Source organism: Salmo salar, chromosome 23, assembly GCF_965601325.2.
Source record: "Salmo salar chromosome 23, fSalSal1, whole genome shotgun sequence".
NCBI lineage: Eukaryota > Metazoa > Chordata > Actinopteri > Salmoniformes > Salmonidae > Salmo > Salmo salar.
In genome coordinates this window covers 2,817,374-2,835,457 of record NC_138313.1, presented here as the reverse complement: position 1 = coordinate 2,835,457, position 18,084 = coordinate 2,817,374, and the positions used below count along the sequence as shown (strand labels likewise).

Here is an 18,084-nt window from a genome sequence, read left to right as displayed (position 1 = left end):
AATTTAATTGATTATTATGACCAAGGTTTATTCTTACGCCACGTAAACTATCATCGTCATGAACAGTCTCAAGCCAAATCTGCAGCAACAGTTGATGTTGATAACGTCCCTGAGGTTTCAATTGAATAGGTTTATTCATAGTATGTCTAGATTGAGGATAAATCCGCATCTATGGTGCAGTCGTGACTCACAGCGGCACCACTGCAATGCCTTTCTGCTGTGGCTGTATATAGGGGCACGTATAGAGCATGCATTATGCACGTGAGATCCGTCACGTACATTATCACTTTTCCACCCCGTTATTCCCAAAACACGCCTTCTTTCTTTTCCTGTACTCAAAATGAAGTGAGCCAACCACTGTCACAGAAAAAAACCGTTTTCTCCGGACTATGGCTAGAATGATATGTCAATCTTTCATTGTGCATTTTGATTGGACAGTCTATGTACGTGGCCTGAGGCAAGGCTCTCTTTTTCGTCACTTGACGTATAACAATACTAGACATCCTCCTTCATTGCCTGATATTGCAACAGAACGCATCGCTTCCTCCTCAGACCCGTACAGCTTTTGCTCTATTATCTATCGCGCAGATAAACTAGTAAGTTCTTTTCCATCAACTAATCCTTAGTTATGATAGATGATGTCATTTTCAGCAGATATTACTGTATTATTGTATTTATAAGCCTCAAGCTGAATAGGTAATACATGTGTGTATGTATAAATATGATGTATGAATGATGTCGTATTTTATGGCTGTAGTTGTTTAAGGATTACACTTACGTGTGACTTCCTATCGGCAACTCCCAATGTATTACAAGGTCATACGGATGCAATGGCAAGAACAGACGCGGAAGTAACGCTTGCTACAAATTCACAGGGGATGTAATAACGCGCATATTATGTAAACTGTTCATAGCGCGCAAATAAATCCAGAAATATCACACAAGCGCTGACCAAAAGACGATCAGAACATCGTGTACACGCCTACATCAATGGATGCCAATAGCGAATCCCTCACGGTACGCACGGCATGTGAAAAATCTAGAGCGCAACGCACTGGCTATAAGGGAAGATTTGGATGTATAATGAGTTTTCAAACGAGTGTCATGTCGTTTTTCACGGTTGAAATGCTCACCAGCATATTTGACATGCTTTTATTTGAGAAATCATACGGTCTCCTCCGATGGCGCACATAGGCAGACCAAGGTTATATTGGAGTCTCATCATGATAACTAGCCTGGGCAGCTGCTAGTGGGTTATATCTACTCTATCGTCTGGGGTAGGTAATACACTCGTGTCCCTCGGCGACAAGTTCGTAGTAGGCCTATTTCACCCTGTTTTTCGCCTTCTCGCCATTAAATTTAGTTAAGGACGAAATTGAAGCCTTTTCAGCCATGTACAAACCGGTCGCGGGGGGAGTGTATTACCGGAAGTGGCTTTATACATGGGGTGGCCAGGGGGTGGCCAAGGCTACAGAAAATGAGTGTGTAACCCTAACCGGGCATCTAAGGAGCCTGAATGAATCCTATGATTGCTGATTAGAGGTAGAAGTGATAATTCACTTAACCCGGAGTTCTTCAATGTGGCAGATAGTGTGGTCCAAAAAGGTTACTTCACTAGAATTCCTTAACTTACTATGAATAGTCGGTGTCTCTACCTCAGAACTGCAGCTCAATATCACTCACACATTCACTCACTCACTCACTCACTCACTCACTCACTCACTCACACACACACACACACACACACACACACTGTACTCACATACTGGAGGGACTTTGGTCACTCTGTTTTCATGAATATACAATCTGGGTCTGAACATCCAAAATGTTTTCAGAAGATAAAGAGAACCCTCTTCTCTGGATCTTGAAATGTCTGAAATACACGTTAAATAATGTGTCATATCTCTATGGAAATGTATAATTAAGGGATCCACAAGATTAGATACTAACAGCTGCTAACTAAAATGTGTAGTTTAAAGTATAGGCCTGGCCTACCATTGGTTCCTTTTGGAACAGCATATCTGGTGCTTGATGCAGTTGGGAGGGGCACAATGACATCTCCTGGCAGCTCTGGCTCACTGTCTTGCTCAGAGCCAGAGGTCTCTGTGTCATCCCTTGATACTAGAGGTCGACCGATTATGATTTTTCGATGCCGATTATTGGAGGACCAAAAAAAGCAGATACCGATTAATCGGACGATTTTTATTTGTAATAATGATAATTACAGCAATACTGAATGAACAATGAACACTTTTATTTGAACTTAATATAATACATAAATAAAATCAATTTAGTTTCAAATAAATAATGAAACATGGTCAATTTGGTTTAAATAATGCAAAAAAACAGTGTTGGAGAAGAAAGTAAAAGTGCAATATGTGCCATGTAAAAAAAGCTAACGTTTAAGTTCCTTGCTCAGAACATGAGAACATATGTTAAAAGGAACCACCAGCTTTCATGGGTCTTCAATATTCCCACTTAAGAAGTTTTAGGTTGTAGTGCAAAAAGCAGCGCTTGTCTGTATGGTCCCCTGTCAGTCTGCTCCTCCGCTTATCATAAATGATCCCTACCTCACTGAACACTCTCTCGCTTGGGACCGAAGAAGGTGGGGGACAGAGAAACTTATTTGCCAGTGGAGTGAGTGTTTGAAGTCTGTCCTCATTCTGCTTCAACCACTCCAAAGGCAAGCTGCTCTTTCTGTCAATGACAGGCTCTGTGAGGTAACGTTCCAACTCAATTTCAAAACTGCACTGGACTTCAGCCCTGCCCTCTTGGCTTCCAAGGATTCTAGCGTAGAGGCTGTCCACCAGACTGGGTGGCTGATCTGCCCGGACTCTTTGCCTTTTTGCACCTGGATCTGGGTCCTCCTCTTCATTCGTCCAATCTGCTGTGGCTCTGGGATTTGGTTTCCTTAGTAGGTCAGACTCCTCCTTCAGCCACTCTTTTGCTTTCTCTATTGCTGTCCCTGAGATGAAGGCATAGCTTTTGTAACGTGGATCCAGGACAATTGCCAGCACCAGGCACTTTGTCTCCTCGGCCTTGGAGAACCTCCTTGTCAGACTGTCCAACATGGTCTTCTGTAAAGTTTTGATGCCTTGAGTAGAAGAACCCTCCAGCTGCAGCATCAGCTTCAGCACTGACACACTGGGGATGATGCATGCGGCTGTAGAGTTGGAGTGGCTCATCTCCAGTGTCACCTCCTCCAAAGGTACCAGAGTCTCAATTAGTTTAGAGACAATGTGCCACTGTGCAGCAGACAAACTGCTGATGTGTCCGTATTCACCTGCATACACGTTCAGTGCACGCCTCTGTTCAAACATCCTTTCCAACATGTGTAGTGTTGAGTTCCAGTGAGTTTGAACTGCTTGCATTATGCTGTGTTTGGAAAGGCCAAGTTCTTCCTGAATGGCCCTCAGCCTCTGTTTGGCCAGTACAGAGTGGTCAAAGTAAGTTGCACAGCTCTCCAACATGGCAATAATGTCTAGCTAGCTCTCTGTCTGGATAGGCATTGATTACAAGCTGTATGGTGTGTTCACTGCAGCTGAAGTCTGGAAGCTCTGCCAGTCTCATACCTTTCACCATGTTTGCCCCACTGTCCCTGAGGACCAGCACTACACGTTCTGTGTGTAATTCCCAGTATTCCAACATGGTCAAAAACATCTCTCTGATGTAGTTTCCTGTGTGTGATCCAGTCATAGTCTTGACATTCAGTACAAACTGCTTTCTTGTCCAGACATTGCCAATGAAATGTCCAGTAAGGCTCATCAGGGACTCTGTGGTGCCTGACCAACAGTCAGTTGTGAATGCCATGTGTGGAGCGTTCACTGGTGCCACCAGATTCTTCACTTTCATCACAACTCTTTCATGTGTTTTGTCTATCATTTCTGTGCAAAATCATTTTTCATCTTTGATCCTGTACCGGGGTTCAGCAAGAATAATCAGCCGCTGAAAACCAATGTCAGACACCACTGTGAATGGCTGGTTGTCAGTGGCAATCATCTCAGTAATTGCTTCATCCGTCTTCTTGGCCCTTGGGTCTTTGTCCTGCCATTTTGCTTGTTTATTAAAAAGTTGAAAGATTGTAGCCTGCGATGTCTGTGAACTGTCTGTTTCACTTTTTCCTTGTGAAGAATTTGCGTTTGCTTTTTTCATCATTGCTTCCTTATGGGCTTTTGGATGGGTGTTCTTAAGGTGATTCCTTGTGGGCTTTTGGGTGGGTGTTCTTAAGGTGATTCCACAGGTTGGTGGTATTTTATGATTTAGCAGTTGCTGACCCCATGCTTACATCTTTATCACAAATAAGACACCTTGCTTTCCCTGGAGCCAATTCAATGTAAAAGTCCTACACTGGTGCTCTGCTTTTCTCTGCCATCTGTGAAATTAATATAATCGTACGCACGCACACACACAGCTCTCTGAAGTGACAAGGATACTGAAGAGTCTGCTTAGGAGACACAAATACTCTCAACTGTTTGAATAATAAAAATAGAGTTTAAATTACCTGTGATGAATGTTGAAAACAGAAACTGTAATTTCTATATGCAGGAAATCCTATTTTAATAATGAGCATGGTACGAATTGACTACCAAAGTGTGAGTTATAATCCCCATGACACCTTCCAGCAAAATCTGAAAAGCGGTTCCTTCATTCATTTATTCCATAGGATATTTTTAGATTTACTTCAAATAAGGTCTGTGTTTCGTGTAGGCTTACACTACCTTGCCAATTTGATAACTGTGTAGATATCCATAGGACAAGGTAACACTGATCAATATTGGCTAAATATTAAGCGAAGATAAAACAAATTGTAGAGTGGATTTATGAAAATATGTTGACAAACGTTACCTTATCCTAGTGAGATTTACATGAGTATCAAAACGCAGAGGCGGTTTAAGCCTGCACAAAACACAGACCTTATTTGAAGTAGATCAAGACATTCTCTATGGAAGACATGAACAGTAAAATAACGAAGGAACCCCTTTCAAGTTCAGCCGCAAGTTATTTTAGGAATTATGACGCGTCGCCTATTTCTCTCTATACCATTTGTGTTTCATATACCTTTGACTATTGGATGTTCTTATAGGCACTATAGTATTGCCAGCCTAATCTCGGGAGTTGATAGGCTTGAAGTCATAAACAGCGCTGTGCTTCAAGCATTGCGAAGAGCAGCTGGCAAACGCAGGAAAGTGTTGTTTGAATGAATGCTTATGAGCGTGCTACTGCCTACCACCGCTCAGTCAGAGTGCTCTATCAAATATCAAATCATAGACTTAATTATAATATAATAAACAGACAGAAAAACGAGCCTTTAGGCCATTTATTCTTTCAGTGAAATACGGAACCGTTCCATATTTTATCTAAATATTGCTGTTACATTGCACAACCTTCAATGTTATGTCATAATTATGTAAATTTCTGGCAAATTACTTCACAACGAGCCAGGTGGCCCAAACTTGCATATACCCTGACTCTGCATGCAATGAAGGCAAGAGATGTGACACAATTTCCCTAGTTAATATTGCCCGCTAACATGAATTTATTTTAACTAAATATGCAGGTTTAAAAAAATATATTTCTGTGTATTGATTATAAGAAAGGCATTGATGTTTATGGTTAGGTACATTCGTGCAACGATTGTGCTTTTGTTAAATCATCACCTGTTTGGCAAAGTAGGCTGTGATTCGATGATAACTTAACAGGCACCACATTGATTATATGCAACGCAGGACAAGCTAGTTAACCTAGTAATATCATCAACCATGTGTAGTTAACTAGTGATTATGTGAAGATTGATTGTTTTTTCTAAGATAAATTTCATGCTAGCTAACAGCTTACCTTGGCTCCTTGCTGCAGTCGCGTAACAGGTGGTCAGCCTGCCACGCAGTTTCCTCGTGGAATGCAATGTAATCGGCCGCAATCGGTGCCGATTACCACTTGGTATGAAAACTTGAAATCGGCCACAATTAATCGGCCATGCCGATTAATCGGTCGACCTCTACTTGATACATCTAATACATTAAAATAACACAAGAACCATTAGTGTATAATCAAAATAAAAATGCCACAGCCATCAAAATAAGAACACACATGAATTAACAACCAACATTTTAAAGTGAGGCTTAATCTGACAAAATCATCGATTGCAAGCTGAAAATAAACTGGGCATGTGACTGACTGCCTGATAGATGCTCTGACTTGGTGGTGGAAGACTGGGTCCTTGTGAAGTCTGACCATACTGACTCTGACTAGCCTCAGGTAGGGAGCTGCTCTGGGATCCGGTGGGGATGCAAGGGCTGGGGTCTGTTTGCACCTGATCAGCCTGTTTGTGCTTCTTTAAACATAAGTCTGATATCTCCCTTTCTTTTCATGTTTAATTGACCCTATGCACAAATAAGACAGTCTACATCTAAGCATCCAATTACCCACATTTTATTCCAATCTCAATCTTAATTACAAATGCCCATTATCATAACTGTACCTTAAAATCAACTGCCAGCCTAAGTTACTAGTCAGATCATGGCTAGCCCTACTCTGCAGTAAGTAATTTAGCTAGCTATAATTTCGTACACCTTTACGATAGCAAACAGGCTATCTGCAAATTGTGGTGATCTTTTAAGTAACGTTAACAGATTTATAATAACAATTGTTCATTTTGAGTTCAAGTATGAAAATCTGAGTTAATGGATTTCAAATTGCTGAATGTTAACTTGCTGAACACTGACAGCTGTAGCCTACTAGTTACCCCACATTAGCTAAACATTCATATACTGTAACTTACAACACTGCACTGTATATGCGTGTATTACTAGCACAGATGTAAACATAATGTTTGGCTAAATTGGGAACCGATCTCTCTTATCTGATTAACTGTCTGTTAATGGAGCCAACGATCTAACGTTAACTTACACAGCAACTCGACTTTCGTAAAAGTTGTTCAGGAAACCTAAACCTGATGCTAAACTTTAAAACTTACTTCAAATATAATGCTTTCGCCAATCTCGAATAAAGCTTGTGGAGCTGTGGAAATATTCTCTCTTCTTCTTCTGTATGTTCTTCTTCTTATTCTTCTGTATCTCGCAACCAACGTTAATATTCTCTCTTCCTCGATTTGAAAAAGTCAAAATAAATGCTTCTTTCATCAAGAGGTGAAATGAAATGTCAATCAGCATCAAACTGCCAGTAGCGAATGAAATTTTGGGGTGGCACCCGGGGGGCCAATCAGATGTCAGGGGTGTCCAGTGCCACCCCGGACACCCCTCTGGCTCCGCATGTGATTACCGGCTATGCACGTCAAGCTCAGAGATAGTGGAGATCTATAAAGCGCACTAGTGGCTGCCATGCTACATGATAACCGCTTGGAATAGACACTAAGCTAGCGAGGGCTGTCAAGAATGCCAGTATGGTTATGATTACCAATGTTAATCTATTTATTCAACATAATACACATAGGTAATTTATTAGCATAGGCCCAGGCCTTTACCTTATGATGCTGCTATGACAGTTGATTGAGTCAGTGGCGATAAACCATCCATGCTACAAACACTGAATCTATAATCCTTTCAACAGAATGATTTATAACAATGATTTCTCTCCCTCCATGTCTCCCTCATTCATCCCCCTCTCTCCTTCACCCCCCCTCAATCCCACCTCCCCTCTCGCTTTTGCACTCTCTCGCTCTCTCTCTCAGAAACACAATGCCTCACTCATTCCCATTCCTCTCTACGGAGCAGAAGAAGGAGCTCAGTGATATTGCTCAGAAGATCGTCGCTCCTGGCAAAGGAATCCTTGCTGCCGATGAGTCCACAGGTAGGGGACTGCCGATGAGTTCACACACACGGATCAGATCACCCGCTAAACACACTCCTACATGGCATATCCTACATATATATCATATCCTACATAGATACTCCTACATAGATACATGGCATATCAAAGATGTCATGTAGAATGGCGTGTAGATTGGCGCTGGAGGGGATGACTGACGTTTTACATGCTCCTAACCAACTGTGCTATTTTGTTCGTTTTTTCCCCGTTGTTTGTAACTTATTTTTGTACTTATTTTGTACATAATGTTGCTACTACCGTCTCTTAGGACCGAAAATAACGTCTGGACATCAGAACAGCGATTACTCAACTCGAACTGGAAGAGTCCAACGCGAAGGATATACTGCTGTCTCGGGAATGGGCCCAAATTTGCGTGAAGAAAAGACGGACAAAAAGGGAGCGCAGGTCGGGCTGCCTTCTGAGAATTCGTAGGCGAGTGAGTAAACTCACACTGCCATCCGTTCTATTGGCCAACGTGCAATCATTGGAAAATAAAATGGATGACCTACGATCAAGATTATACTACTAACGACACATTAAAAACTGTAATATCGTATGTTTCACTGAGTCGTGGCTGAACGACGACATGGATAATATAGAGCTGGCGGGATTTTCCATGCACCAGCAGGACAGAGAAGCTACGTCTGGTAAGACGAGGGGCGGGGTGTGTGTCTATTTGTCAATAATAGCTGGTGCGCGATGTCTAATATTAAAGAAGTCCCGAAGTATTGCTTGCCTGAGATAGAGTACCTTATGATAAGCTGTAGACCACACTATCTACCAAGAGGGTTCTCATCTATATTATTCGCAGCCGTCTATTTACTACCACAAACTGATACTGGCACTCCGCAATCAACCAGCTGTATAAGGCCATAAGCAAACAAGAAAATGTTTGTCCAGAAGCGGCACTCCTAGTGGCCGGGGGACTTTAACGCAGGCAAACTTAAATCCATTTTACCTAATTTCTACCAGCATATCACATGTACAACCAGAGGAAAAAAAACTAGACCACCTTTACTCCACACACAGAGATGCATACAAAGCTCTCCCCCAGGTCAACATTCATAAAGCCGCGGGGCCAGATGGATTACCAGGACGTGGACTCAAAGAATGCACGGACCAACTGGCTAGTGTCTTCACTGACATTTTCAACCTCTCCCTGACCGAATCTGTAATACCTACATGTTTCAAGCAGACCACCATAGTCCCTGTGCCCAAGGAAGCGAAGGTAACTTGCCTAAATGATTACCGCCCCGTAGCACTCACATCGGTAGCCATGAAGTGCTTTGAAAGGCTGGTCATGGCTCACATCAACAGCATCCTCCCGGATACCCTAGACCCACTCCAATTCGCATACCGCCCCAACAGATCCACAGATGACGCAATCTCAGGACCCTGGGACTAAACACCTCCCTCTGCAACTGGATCCTGGACTTCCTGACGGGCCCCAGATCCTCAAAAAGTTCTACAGTTGCACCATTGAGAACATCCTGACCGGTTGCATCACCACCTGGTATTGTAACTGCTTGGCATCTGACCGTAAGGCACTACAGAGGTTAGTGCGTATGGCCCAGTACCAGGACATGAGGTCGAAGGAATTGTCCGTAGAGCTCCGAGACAGGACTGTGTCGCGGCACAGATCTGGGGAAGGGTACCAAAAAATGTCTGCAGCATTGAAGGTCCCCAAGAACACAGTGGCCTCCATCATCAAAAAGTTTGGAACCACCAAGACTCTTCCTAGAGCTGGCCACCCGGCCAAACTGAGCAATCGGGGGAGAAGGGCCTTGGTCAGGGAGATGACCAAAAACCCGATGGTCACTCTGACAGAGCTCCAGAGTTCCTCTGTGGAGATGGGAGAACCTTCCAGGAGGACAACCATCTCTGCAGCACTCCACCAATCAGGCGGAGTTTGCCAAAATGCACCTAAAGGATTCTCATCTATGAGATACAAGATTCTCTGGTCTGATGAAACCAAGATTGCGTGCCTTTCCAAATAATGTCCAATCAATTGAATTTACCACCGGTGGACTCCAATCAAGTTGTAGAAACATCTCAAGGATGATCAATGGAAACTGGATGCACCTGAGCTCAATTTCGAGTCTCATAGCAAAGGGTCTATTTATGTAAATAAGGTATTTCTAAAAACCTGTTTTTGCTTTGTCGTTGTGGAGTATTGTGTGTAGTTTGATGAATAAAAAAAAAAAATCTATTTTAGAAGAAGGCTGTAACGTAACAAAATGTGGAAAAAGGGAAGGGGTCTGAATATATAAATATTTTACATTTATATATATTAATATTTAACCCCATTCCAACCCACCTGTAGGCAGCGTGGCCAAGCGCTTCCAAAGCATCAACGCTGAGAACACTGAGGAGAACCGCCGTCTTTACCGCCAGCTCCTCTTCACGGCCGACCGCGTAGAGCCATGCATCGGCGGAGTCATCTTCTTCCATGAGACCCTGTACCAGAAGACAGACGACGGCAAGCTGTTCCCTCAGCTCATCAAGGAGAGGGACATGGTGGTGGGCATCAAGGTGGACAAAGGTGTCGTCCCCCTGGCCGGGACCAACGGAGAGACCACCACTCAGGGTGAGAGACAACAGTGGGCCGGGGCTAAGTAACCTTTGATCTGTAGTATTGAGCTCAACTTTGCTACGAATGCAGATTTTATTCAGGGGATTGTTTGAAGAAAAACTGGAACAAAGTGTCGAGTCATGTTTATTTCATAATGTTACACATATCCATCCCCTCTCTTTCCCTCCTCTCTCTCTCTCTGCCTGTCTGTCTCGCTCTCTCTGTATGTCTCTCTGTCTCTCTCCCTCAGGTCTGGATGGGCTGTACGAGCGGTGTGCCCAGTACAAAAAGGACGGAGCTGACTTTGCTAAGTGGCGTTGTGTGCTGAAGATTACTGACACCACCCCCTCAGAGCTGGCCATCAAGGAGAATGCCAATGTGCTGGCCCGCTACGCCAGTATCTGCCAGATGGTGAGACACACACACACACACACACACACACACATAAAGAGCAAGAAACATACATTGAACATGTGTGAACATATTGCACACATAAAATTAGTTGGCACACACTTGGCCATTCCCCACTCAATCTCCACACTTTTAATTTTTTTATTATAAATGTTTCACATCTCTGCTTCAAAAACCAATATCACCACTATAATTACTTATCAAGGAGTTGTAGTTATTTTAGCCATATTAGCTCGAGTGCCAAGTAGCCAAATCCGGTGCCATTGATATGCCGGGCATAGGCACCCCGGCCAATAAGGTTTTATTGTCTGTTCTGTAGTCATGACGCTGGTTGCCATGCTTCTGTGCCCTTCCCTAGCATGGCATCGTGCCCATCGTGGAGCCCGAGATCCTGCCAGACGGAGACCATGACCTGAAGCGCTGCCAGTATGTCACTGAGAAGGTGAGGGATTGCTCCGATTAACAGAAAAACAATGGCTACCTTCCAATGGCTATTCTAGCATGCCACTTAAAATGCATGTCTGCTTCCTTCTAAGTAGGCTGTGTTTACAAAGGCAGCCCAATTCGGATCTTTATCCCACAAATTGGTCGTTTGACCAATCACATCAGATCTTTTCACATTAGATCTTGTTCAGATCTGATCTGATTGGTCAAAAGACCAATTAGTGAAAAAAAGATCAGAATTGGGCTGTCTGTGTAAACGCAACTTTAGTGCGCTAGTGTGGGTGTTGGATTAGAGCGTACTTAGTCTAGGCAGGATAGGAACACTCATTAGATCAATCAGTCATTCAATCAATCAATTTCAACATCTCTAACTATTTCTGTCTGTCTCATCCCTATTTCTTCTATTTCCTTTCTTTGTCTCTCTCTTTCTCTCTCTGTCCCCTTGTCTCTCTCACTCTCTCTCTCTCTCTCTCTCTCTCGCTCTCTGTCCCCTGTCTTTCCCTCTCTCTTTCTCTCTCCCCCTCCTCCCCCACAGGTTCTGGCTGCAGTGTATAAGGCTTTGTCTGACCACCATGTGTACCTGGAGGGCACCCTGCTGAAGCCCAACATGGTCACCCCAGGACACTCCTGCTCCCAAAAGTACAGCAACCAGGAGATAGCCATGGCAACTGTCACCGCCCTGCGCCGCACCGTGCCCCCGGCTGTGCCTGGTGAGAAGGAGAAATGTATAGAAATATGGACACATGCGTGCACGCACATGTAGCACATGGAGATGTGTTAAACTTACTGCTCATCTAGCTTTTGAGTGGCGCAACCCGTAGAGATGCTTGAGGGAGAACGCTCACGTATGATTGTGTAGCAGAAGTCCCGGTTTCGAGCCAGGTATGTGCCGAATCGGGAGGAACTGGTACTCACTAAGCAAGCAGCATGACGTCCTTTACACACGCACAGACACACTCACTCAATCCACTTTCCACACACATACACACACACACACACACAAAACCCTCCTCCCACACACACATCCACTCCCCCTCTATTATCTTACCCTTCCTCTCCCTGTCTCCCTGCCTCCGTCCTTCCCCAGGCATCACCTTCCTGTCTGGCGGCCAGTCTGAGGAGGAGGCCTCCATCAACCTGAATGCCATGAACCAGTGTCCCCTTCACCGGCCCTGGGCCATCACCTTCTCCTACGGCCGCGCCCTGCAGGCCTCCGCCCTCAAGGCCTGGGGAGGCAAGCCAGAGAATGGCAAGGCCTGCCAGGAGGAGTTCATCAAGAGAGCCCTGGTATGACCCACACAGAGAGAAGAACACGAGGGAGGGAGGGAGGGAGGGAGATACGATGGGTGGCATTGAGACCTGGGTACAAATAGTAGTATTTGTTTTCTTTCAAATACTTTGATTGAGCGTGAGTGCCCAGGGTTTGCACTTTCGGAATTATTACTTTTGTTCCATTGCACCAGGCTAGCAATGTGTTCCTAGATTCACTTTTAACCATGATAACTCCCCAAAGATATTACTAATCTATCAAGTGACCCTAATGCAGCACAGCTGTCAACATTCTCAGAGTCAGGTGAAGGCATTTATATAGTAAGCCTGATGATACCTTGTGCATAGTTCAACAGTTCAACAGTAGCAGTGAATACAAACTGAAATACATGGGCATTACGTCACAAGCTTCTTATAATTATTGCGACCCTATGTGATAACGAACTACAGCAGGGCTATTCAACTAGCAGCTGGTTTATACTTTTATAATGAGCCTTTGATCAATTATTTTAATGTTTTTTTTAAGGGGTTAGAGACAGTAAGAGAAAGACAGGAAAGATTGTAAAGAGGTTTGTGCCACAAGGGCGTGGGCCGGATTTGGATCCACGCCAACACAGTATATATGTGGCCCTAACCGCTAGACCACCTCAGGTCCTTTGATAAATTCTGAACATTAATTTAAAACATCCAAAAGAATATATGACGTTTAGTGCCAAAATGAGCCCTCTGTCAATATCCTCCAGTAGGAGAATCTGTTTTCCTGTAGTCCCGCCCATTAAGTGCTGTCAATTAATATCCCCCAACATATAGCCAATCAGAGCTGCTAACATCAGCCAATCGCAGCTGCGAACATCTGGCAGTGCCACCGCACGAACATCGCTTGTTTTGTAGTCATCATGATATACTTTTACATAATGCTGTTAGGTGGCTAAGCAAGGGTAATGCTCTCAAGAGAGTATGTGAGCTTAGGGAGGAGATAAGCCAACACAAATCTAGCAAAAATGCTTGATAGGGGGTTCGTAGCAAAGGTTTGTTTTTTGAGTGATCTGCAATCACTTGAATGGACTTAATTTGGTACTACAGAGGAGGGATAAAACAGTTAATGACATGATTGAAAAAAATTACTGCTTTTCAAAATAAATGTGTTATTTTCTCCTCTGATTTGAGCCCAGACAAAATGCTCCATTTCCCTACACTCAGTGTTCAAATTGAGCAGAATGTCATCTGTCGGGCAGCAAGAGCATGCAGCTCAAACAACTGGTTGTCCCATGAAGCAGCTTACAGGTGAACAACAGCGGTAGAGTAGTTCAATTCAAACTCGTTTTTCATAATTCATAAAAAGAATGCATCACTGATTTGTATTTCCTGCGACTTGCTGAAGAAGTAACGCCTGTTTGTAACACCTGTTTGTGTGCGTCCGTGTGTTGTGTAGCCAGTTAGAATGCCAAAACAGTCATTTTTATGGCGTTTTCCCAAAAACCTTCCCAATTAAATGTTGACTCCAAAGTAGGCCTACCTGACAGAATGATATCATGATGGTTTGTAGCCTATAAATCTGGTGGTCATTTGTTTTTGCAAACTCTGCCATCACATGTACAGGCTAGTTGAATAGCCCTCGACTACAGACTTTAGGATAAGGTGAAAGGTCCTAGACAGTACTACATACACCATATAAACCTAATAAAGTAAGGCCATGTGGTGTGTACCTAATGGTCCTATCACAATGAGATAGCAAGAGGAAGTGGAGCTAAGGCTCCATGTGTAGGGAGACAGAGGGTCTGTACTAATCGTTGCCTTTTATCTCTTTCTTCCGCTTTCTCTCTCACACCATCTCTTTCTCCATCTTACTTTCTTCTCTCTCTCCCATATCCTCTCTCACTCTTTCTTTCCCTCTCTCCTTCTCTGTCTCTCGTTTACAGAACAACAGCAAGGCTTGTCAGGGCAAGTACGTTTCCTCTGGAGACAAGGGCGCCGCCGGTGGAGAATCCCTCTATGTGGCCAACCACGCCTATTAAGTATGGACCCACCCCTTTCAATATCAAACCACACCCACACATCCCACACTATCCACTCAGCTGATACAGTTCTGTCCCGACCCGCCCCCTTCGTGGGCCTATTCCTGTTACTCTTTTCTTCCCAAAACTCTTTCCTTCTTCCACTTTTTTTGTTGTTGCTTTGGGCTTGTGATGTCACTGTTATGTTATTGTGTAGTGCAGGAAAGTTAAGTGTGTTTTGACACTTTTTTTTATTTTAGCACTCAAACACCTCCCACGAGAGAAGAATCTGTGATCCTCTGCCCCTAGTCATTCCTCATTCACTGCTGAGCTTGAGAGCTCCAGCTCTTTGTCCCCACCCCCTCTCTGCTTACATGCTCCTCCCCCCAGACTATCCCTCCTGATTCAGTGTTGTCATCTTGATGATTCCTAAGTACATGTGCCTTCTTCTCTCGACTGAGGAAGACCTTTTAGAGTATATTATTAATGTATGATAGTTCTATACACTGGAAATAGAAATAAAGACTCATATTCACTAAATGCACTTTTGTGATATCCTGTTTTGGGTTCGGGCAGACTGCCTGCTCTAAAGAGACTGCTAGGTGGGGGTGTAACTACCATTATATGTGACAGCAGGGTCAGAAAATGCTTGGGGATTCACAGCATGTCATGCTGTAGCCATAATAACATGAAAAAGAATGATGTACATTCGTCTAAGGAATACAGTAATATTGTAGATGCCAACCGACCGGCAATGAATGACACATTTGAACAGTCACAAAATATCAGCCTCACACTGACAGCAGTTAAAACAACAGACTCACACACAGGTTGATTCTTTCAGAGTTGACACAATCAGTACCAATATGCGGCCTTTAAACGAACATCGATTCATGATTTCAAGGGATAGTTCACCTAAATTCCAAAATTACATATTGGTTGGTTTTGTTTACCTGGCACTGTAAATCCAAGTCAATAGTCCCGATATCATGACTCAGTAACTTCTTTGAGCTACACAAGGTAAACAAAAACAAAGCATGGCTTGCTGTCATACCTTGTCCATATACTGCGTACAGGGTAAGGAAACCATTGTCAATTTGTATTTGTGAATTTGGGTGAACTATTCCTTTAAACAAAAGTCACAAGTCACAGAGATTTTGGTTCAGCTGAGATAAAGAAGAATATAAAAAGAGGAATGGACTACTGTCCTATTATAAACAGTCAGGATGACCTAGGCCTCAGCAGAAGCCTGGTGTCGGAGTTAATAATCTCCTGGATGAAAACCATGTAGCGGGCCACCCGGGTGTAGACTGCAGTGAAGACTTTTCCACCGCAGCTTTTCCCGAAACTCGTGATTCCCACCTGGACAAACTGACCAGTAGAGAGACATACCAACAGCCCACCAGAGTCCCCCTGAAAAGTGGACAAGATAAACCACAAGTAAGACTGTGTGTTTTCCTTAAAGTGATGCAGTACCTGACAGGTGTCCTTTCCACCCTCCCAGAACCCAGCACACATGTTGGAGGTGAGAACAGGATACGCTTCCAGGCAAGCACGCTACTTAATGAGGGGCACTCTCAGCTGCTGCAGGATCTTATCGCCAAGCAACGGTCCTGGAGAGCATGAGAGAGTGACCGAGAGAGCGAGAGAGGGGGACAGAGAGGGTAAACATTGGGTTAAATGATAAAGTACGAGATCTAGAGTACAAAAAATGAAGGAGAGAGAGTGGGAGGAGAAGAAGAATAGGGGGATGAAGAAAAGCTAGCAGCACCTGGGCATAACATCAACTGGTTATCCAATAGATTAGTAAGAATGGCTCACTCCTTGCCTTTTTCCCTTTATCCAGATTACAACCTCTCACTTTTGGTTAATTGAAAATGGAACCATTTTCAAAATATCGCCCTTTATAAAACATAAAGGTTGCAATTCCAGTTTCATCCCCCAGAAAAGACAGAACAAATATTACAACAAATATTATTATTAAAGTCAAATATACTAAAAAATATATTTTTATTTTAGGGAATTATCTTTGTTAATGATATTAGGAATGGTGGAGTTATGTCACACGTGCAGTTAACAAAGATATATGGAAATGTTTGTGCTATCAAGAATTACAACCAACTTATTGCAGCATTACTGCGAAAACGGAAGGAGGCAAGTGGAAGAAGATGGGCAGACAAATAAATTCCCTAACATTTCCAAAAAATATTTTTGTCATAAATCGACAAATATAATATAAATGTTGACAGCGGCGCCGTACAGGTTGCAAAAGAAACATGGTTTATGAACTGATACACAAAACAATGCTTAATTCAAAACTTGTTTTTTCAATTTAAATTATTATACAAAATTCTTGCAACCAACAGAATGTTATGTATATGGGGCATACAACCAACCCCCTCTGCTCTGCAGATTTTGCTGCGATGAGACAGAATCATTAGATCACTTATTTTTATATTGCCCCTATGATTTATGTTTCTGTTCAGGAATGGCTGAAAAATCACAACATTTACCTAAAAGTAAATGTTTTTGGAACACTTCACATTTGACATTTCACATGTGAAAAAGTGTTTTTGGAACACATCACATATGACATTTTACATGTGAAAACGTGTTTTTGGAAAACTTCACATGATATTTCACATGTAAAACGTGTTTTTGGAACACATCACATATTACATTTTACATGTGAAAACATGTGAAAACGGGTTTTTGGAAAACTTCATGATATTTCACATGTAAAACGTGTTTTTGGAACACTTCACATTTGACATGTGAAAACATGTTTTTGGAACACTTCACATGCGCTTACATGTTATCACGTGTAGTTTCATATTTGCATCCCTATGTGTCACATTTATTTCACAATATCATATTTCACGTGTGCTCACATGTTGTAACTTGTAGTTTCATGTTATCACATTTTATCACATTAACTTCACATAAGAACACGTGAGCAAGTAAAATTGATGTGCTTTTTCCGTAAGGCTGAGGACCATGTTAGAAGACATTTGTTTTACCAGTCGTCAGGACGTCACGTGATGGTCCCAGATTGTCCCAAACCATTATAAGTAAAGTAATTAAATGCTATGGTGGTTTTAAGGTAAGTGGTAGGCTGTTCAGCTAAAACATGACCCAACCTGGGATTAGAACTCACAACCTCTGGATTTGAGGTGCGCTGATCTTTCTGCTCTGCCACAAAGTCTGTAGCATTCAATTTCACATTCATTACCTGTAATACATCTCTGCACTTAGCAAAAGAGTGCCATCTACACTGCTATTTTACTCATCAGTTAATCTTCTCTCACCATTGATTCCATTTACTTATTTCAGTAATTTGAGGGTTTTCTGTATAGTTGTCTAATGTTGGTGGGGCATATTATTCTGTTTCAATGTTACTCCTGAATAACTAGGATAAATATAATCACTTTTTTGTGTATTTATAACAAAGCTGAGATTCACCTTCGAAGTCCAAAGTGTTGGAAAACAATGGAAATCAGTTATTGACATAGACATAATGGCATAGCAAAAATATCGGAATGCCATGAACTATGAAGTTCTGAGTTCATA

At 42.8% G+C, this 18,084-nt stretch overlaps 1 protein-coding gene and 1 pseudogene across 1 annotated transcript; one reads left to right on the top strand and one right to left on the bottom strand.

Annotated features, from left to right (window-relative positions):
• Nucleotides 1–187: 187 nt before the first annotated feature.
• Nucleotides 188–4,152, bottom strand: LOC106583910 (zinc finger BED domain-containing protein 4-like; annotated as a pseudogene).
• Nucleotides 461–15,054, top strand: LOC106583908 (fructose-bisphosphate aldolase A-like). The gene is made up of 8 exons (XM_014168562.3): nucleotides 461–596; nucleotides 7,688–7,806; nucleotides 10,148–10,411; nucleotides 10,647–10,807; nucleotides 11,166–11,249; nucleotides 11,787–11,961; nucleotides 12,339–12,538; nucleotides 14,440–15,054. Exons 2-8 carry the CDS (start codon nucleotides 7,695–7,697, stop codon nucleotides 14,533–14,535), a joined length of 1,092 nt encoding a protein of 363 aa, XP_014024037.1. The 5' UTR covers nucleotides 461–596; nucleotides 7,688–7,694; the 3' UTR covers nucleotides 14,536–15,054.
• The last annotated feature ends 3,030 nt before the right edge of the window (nucleotides 15,055–18,084 follow it).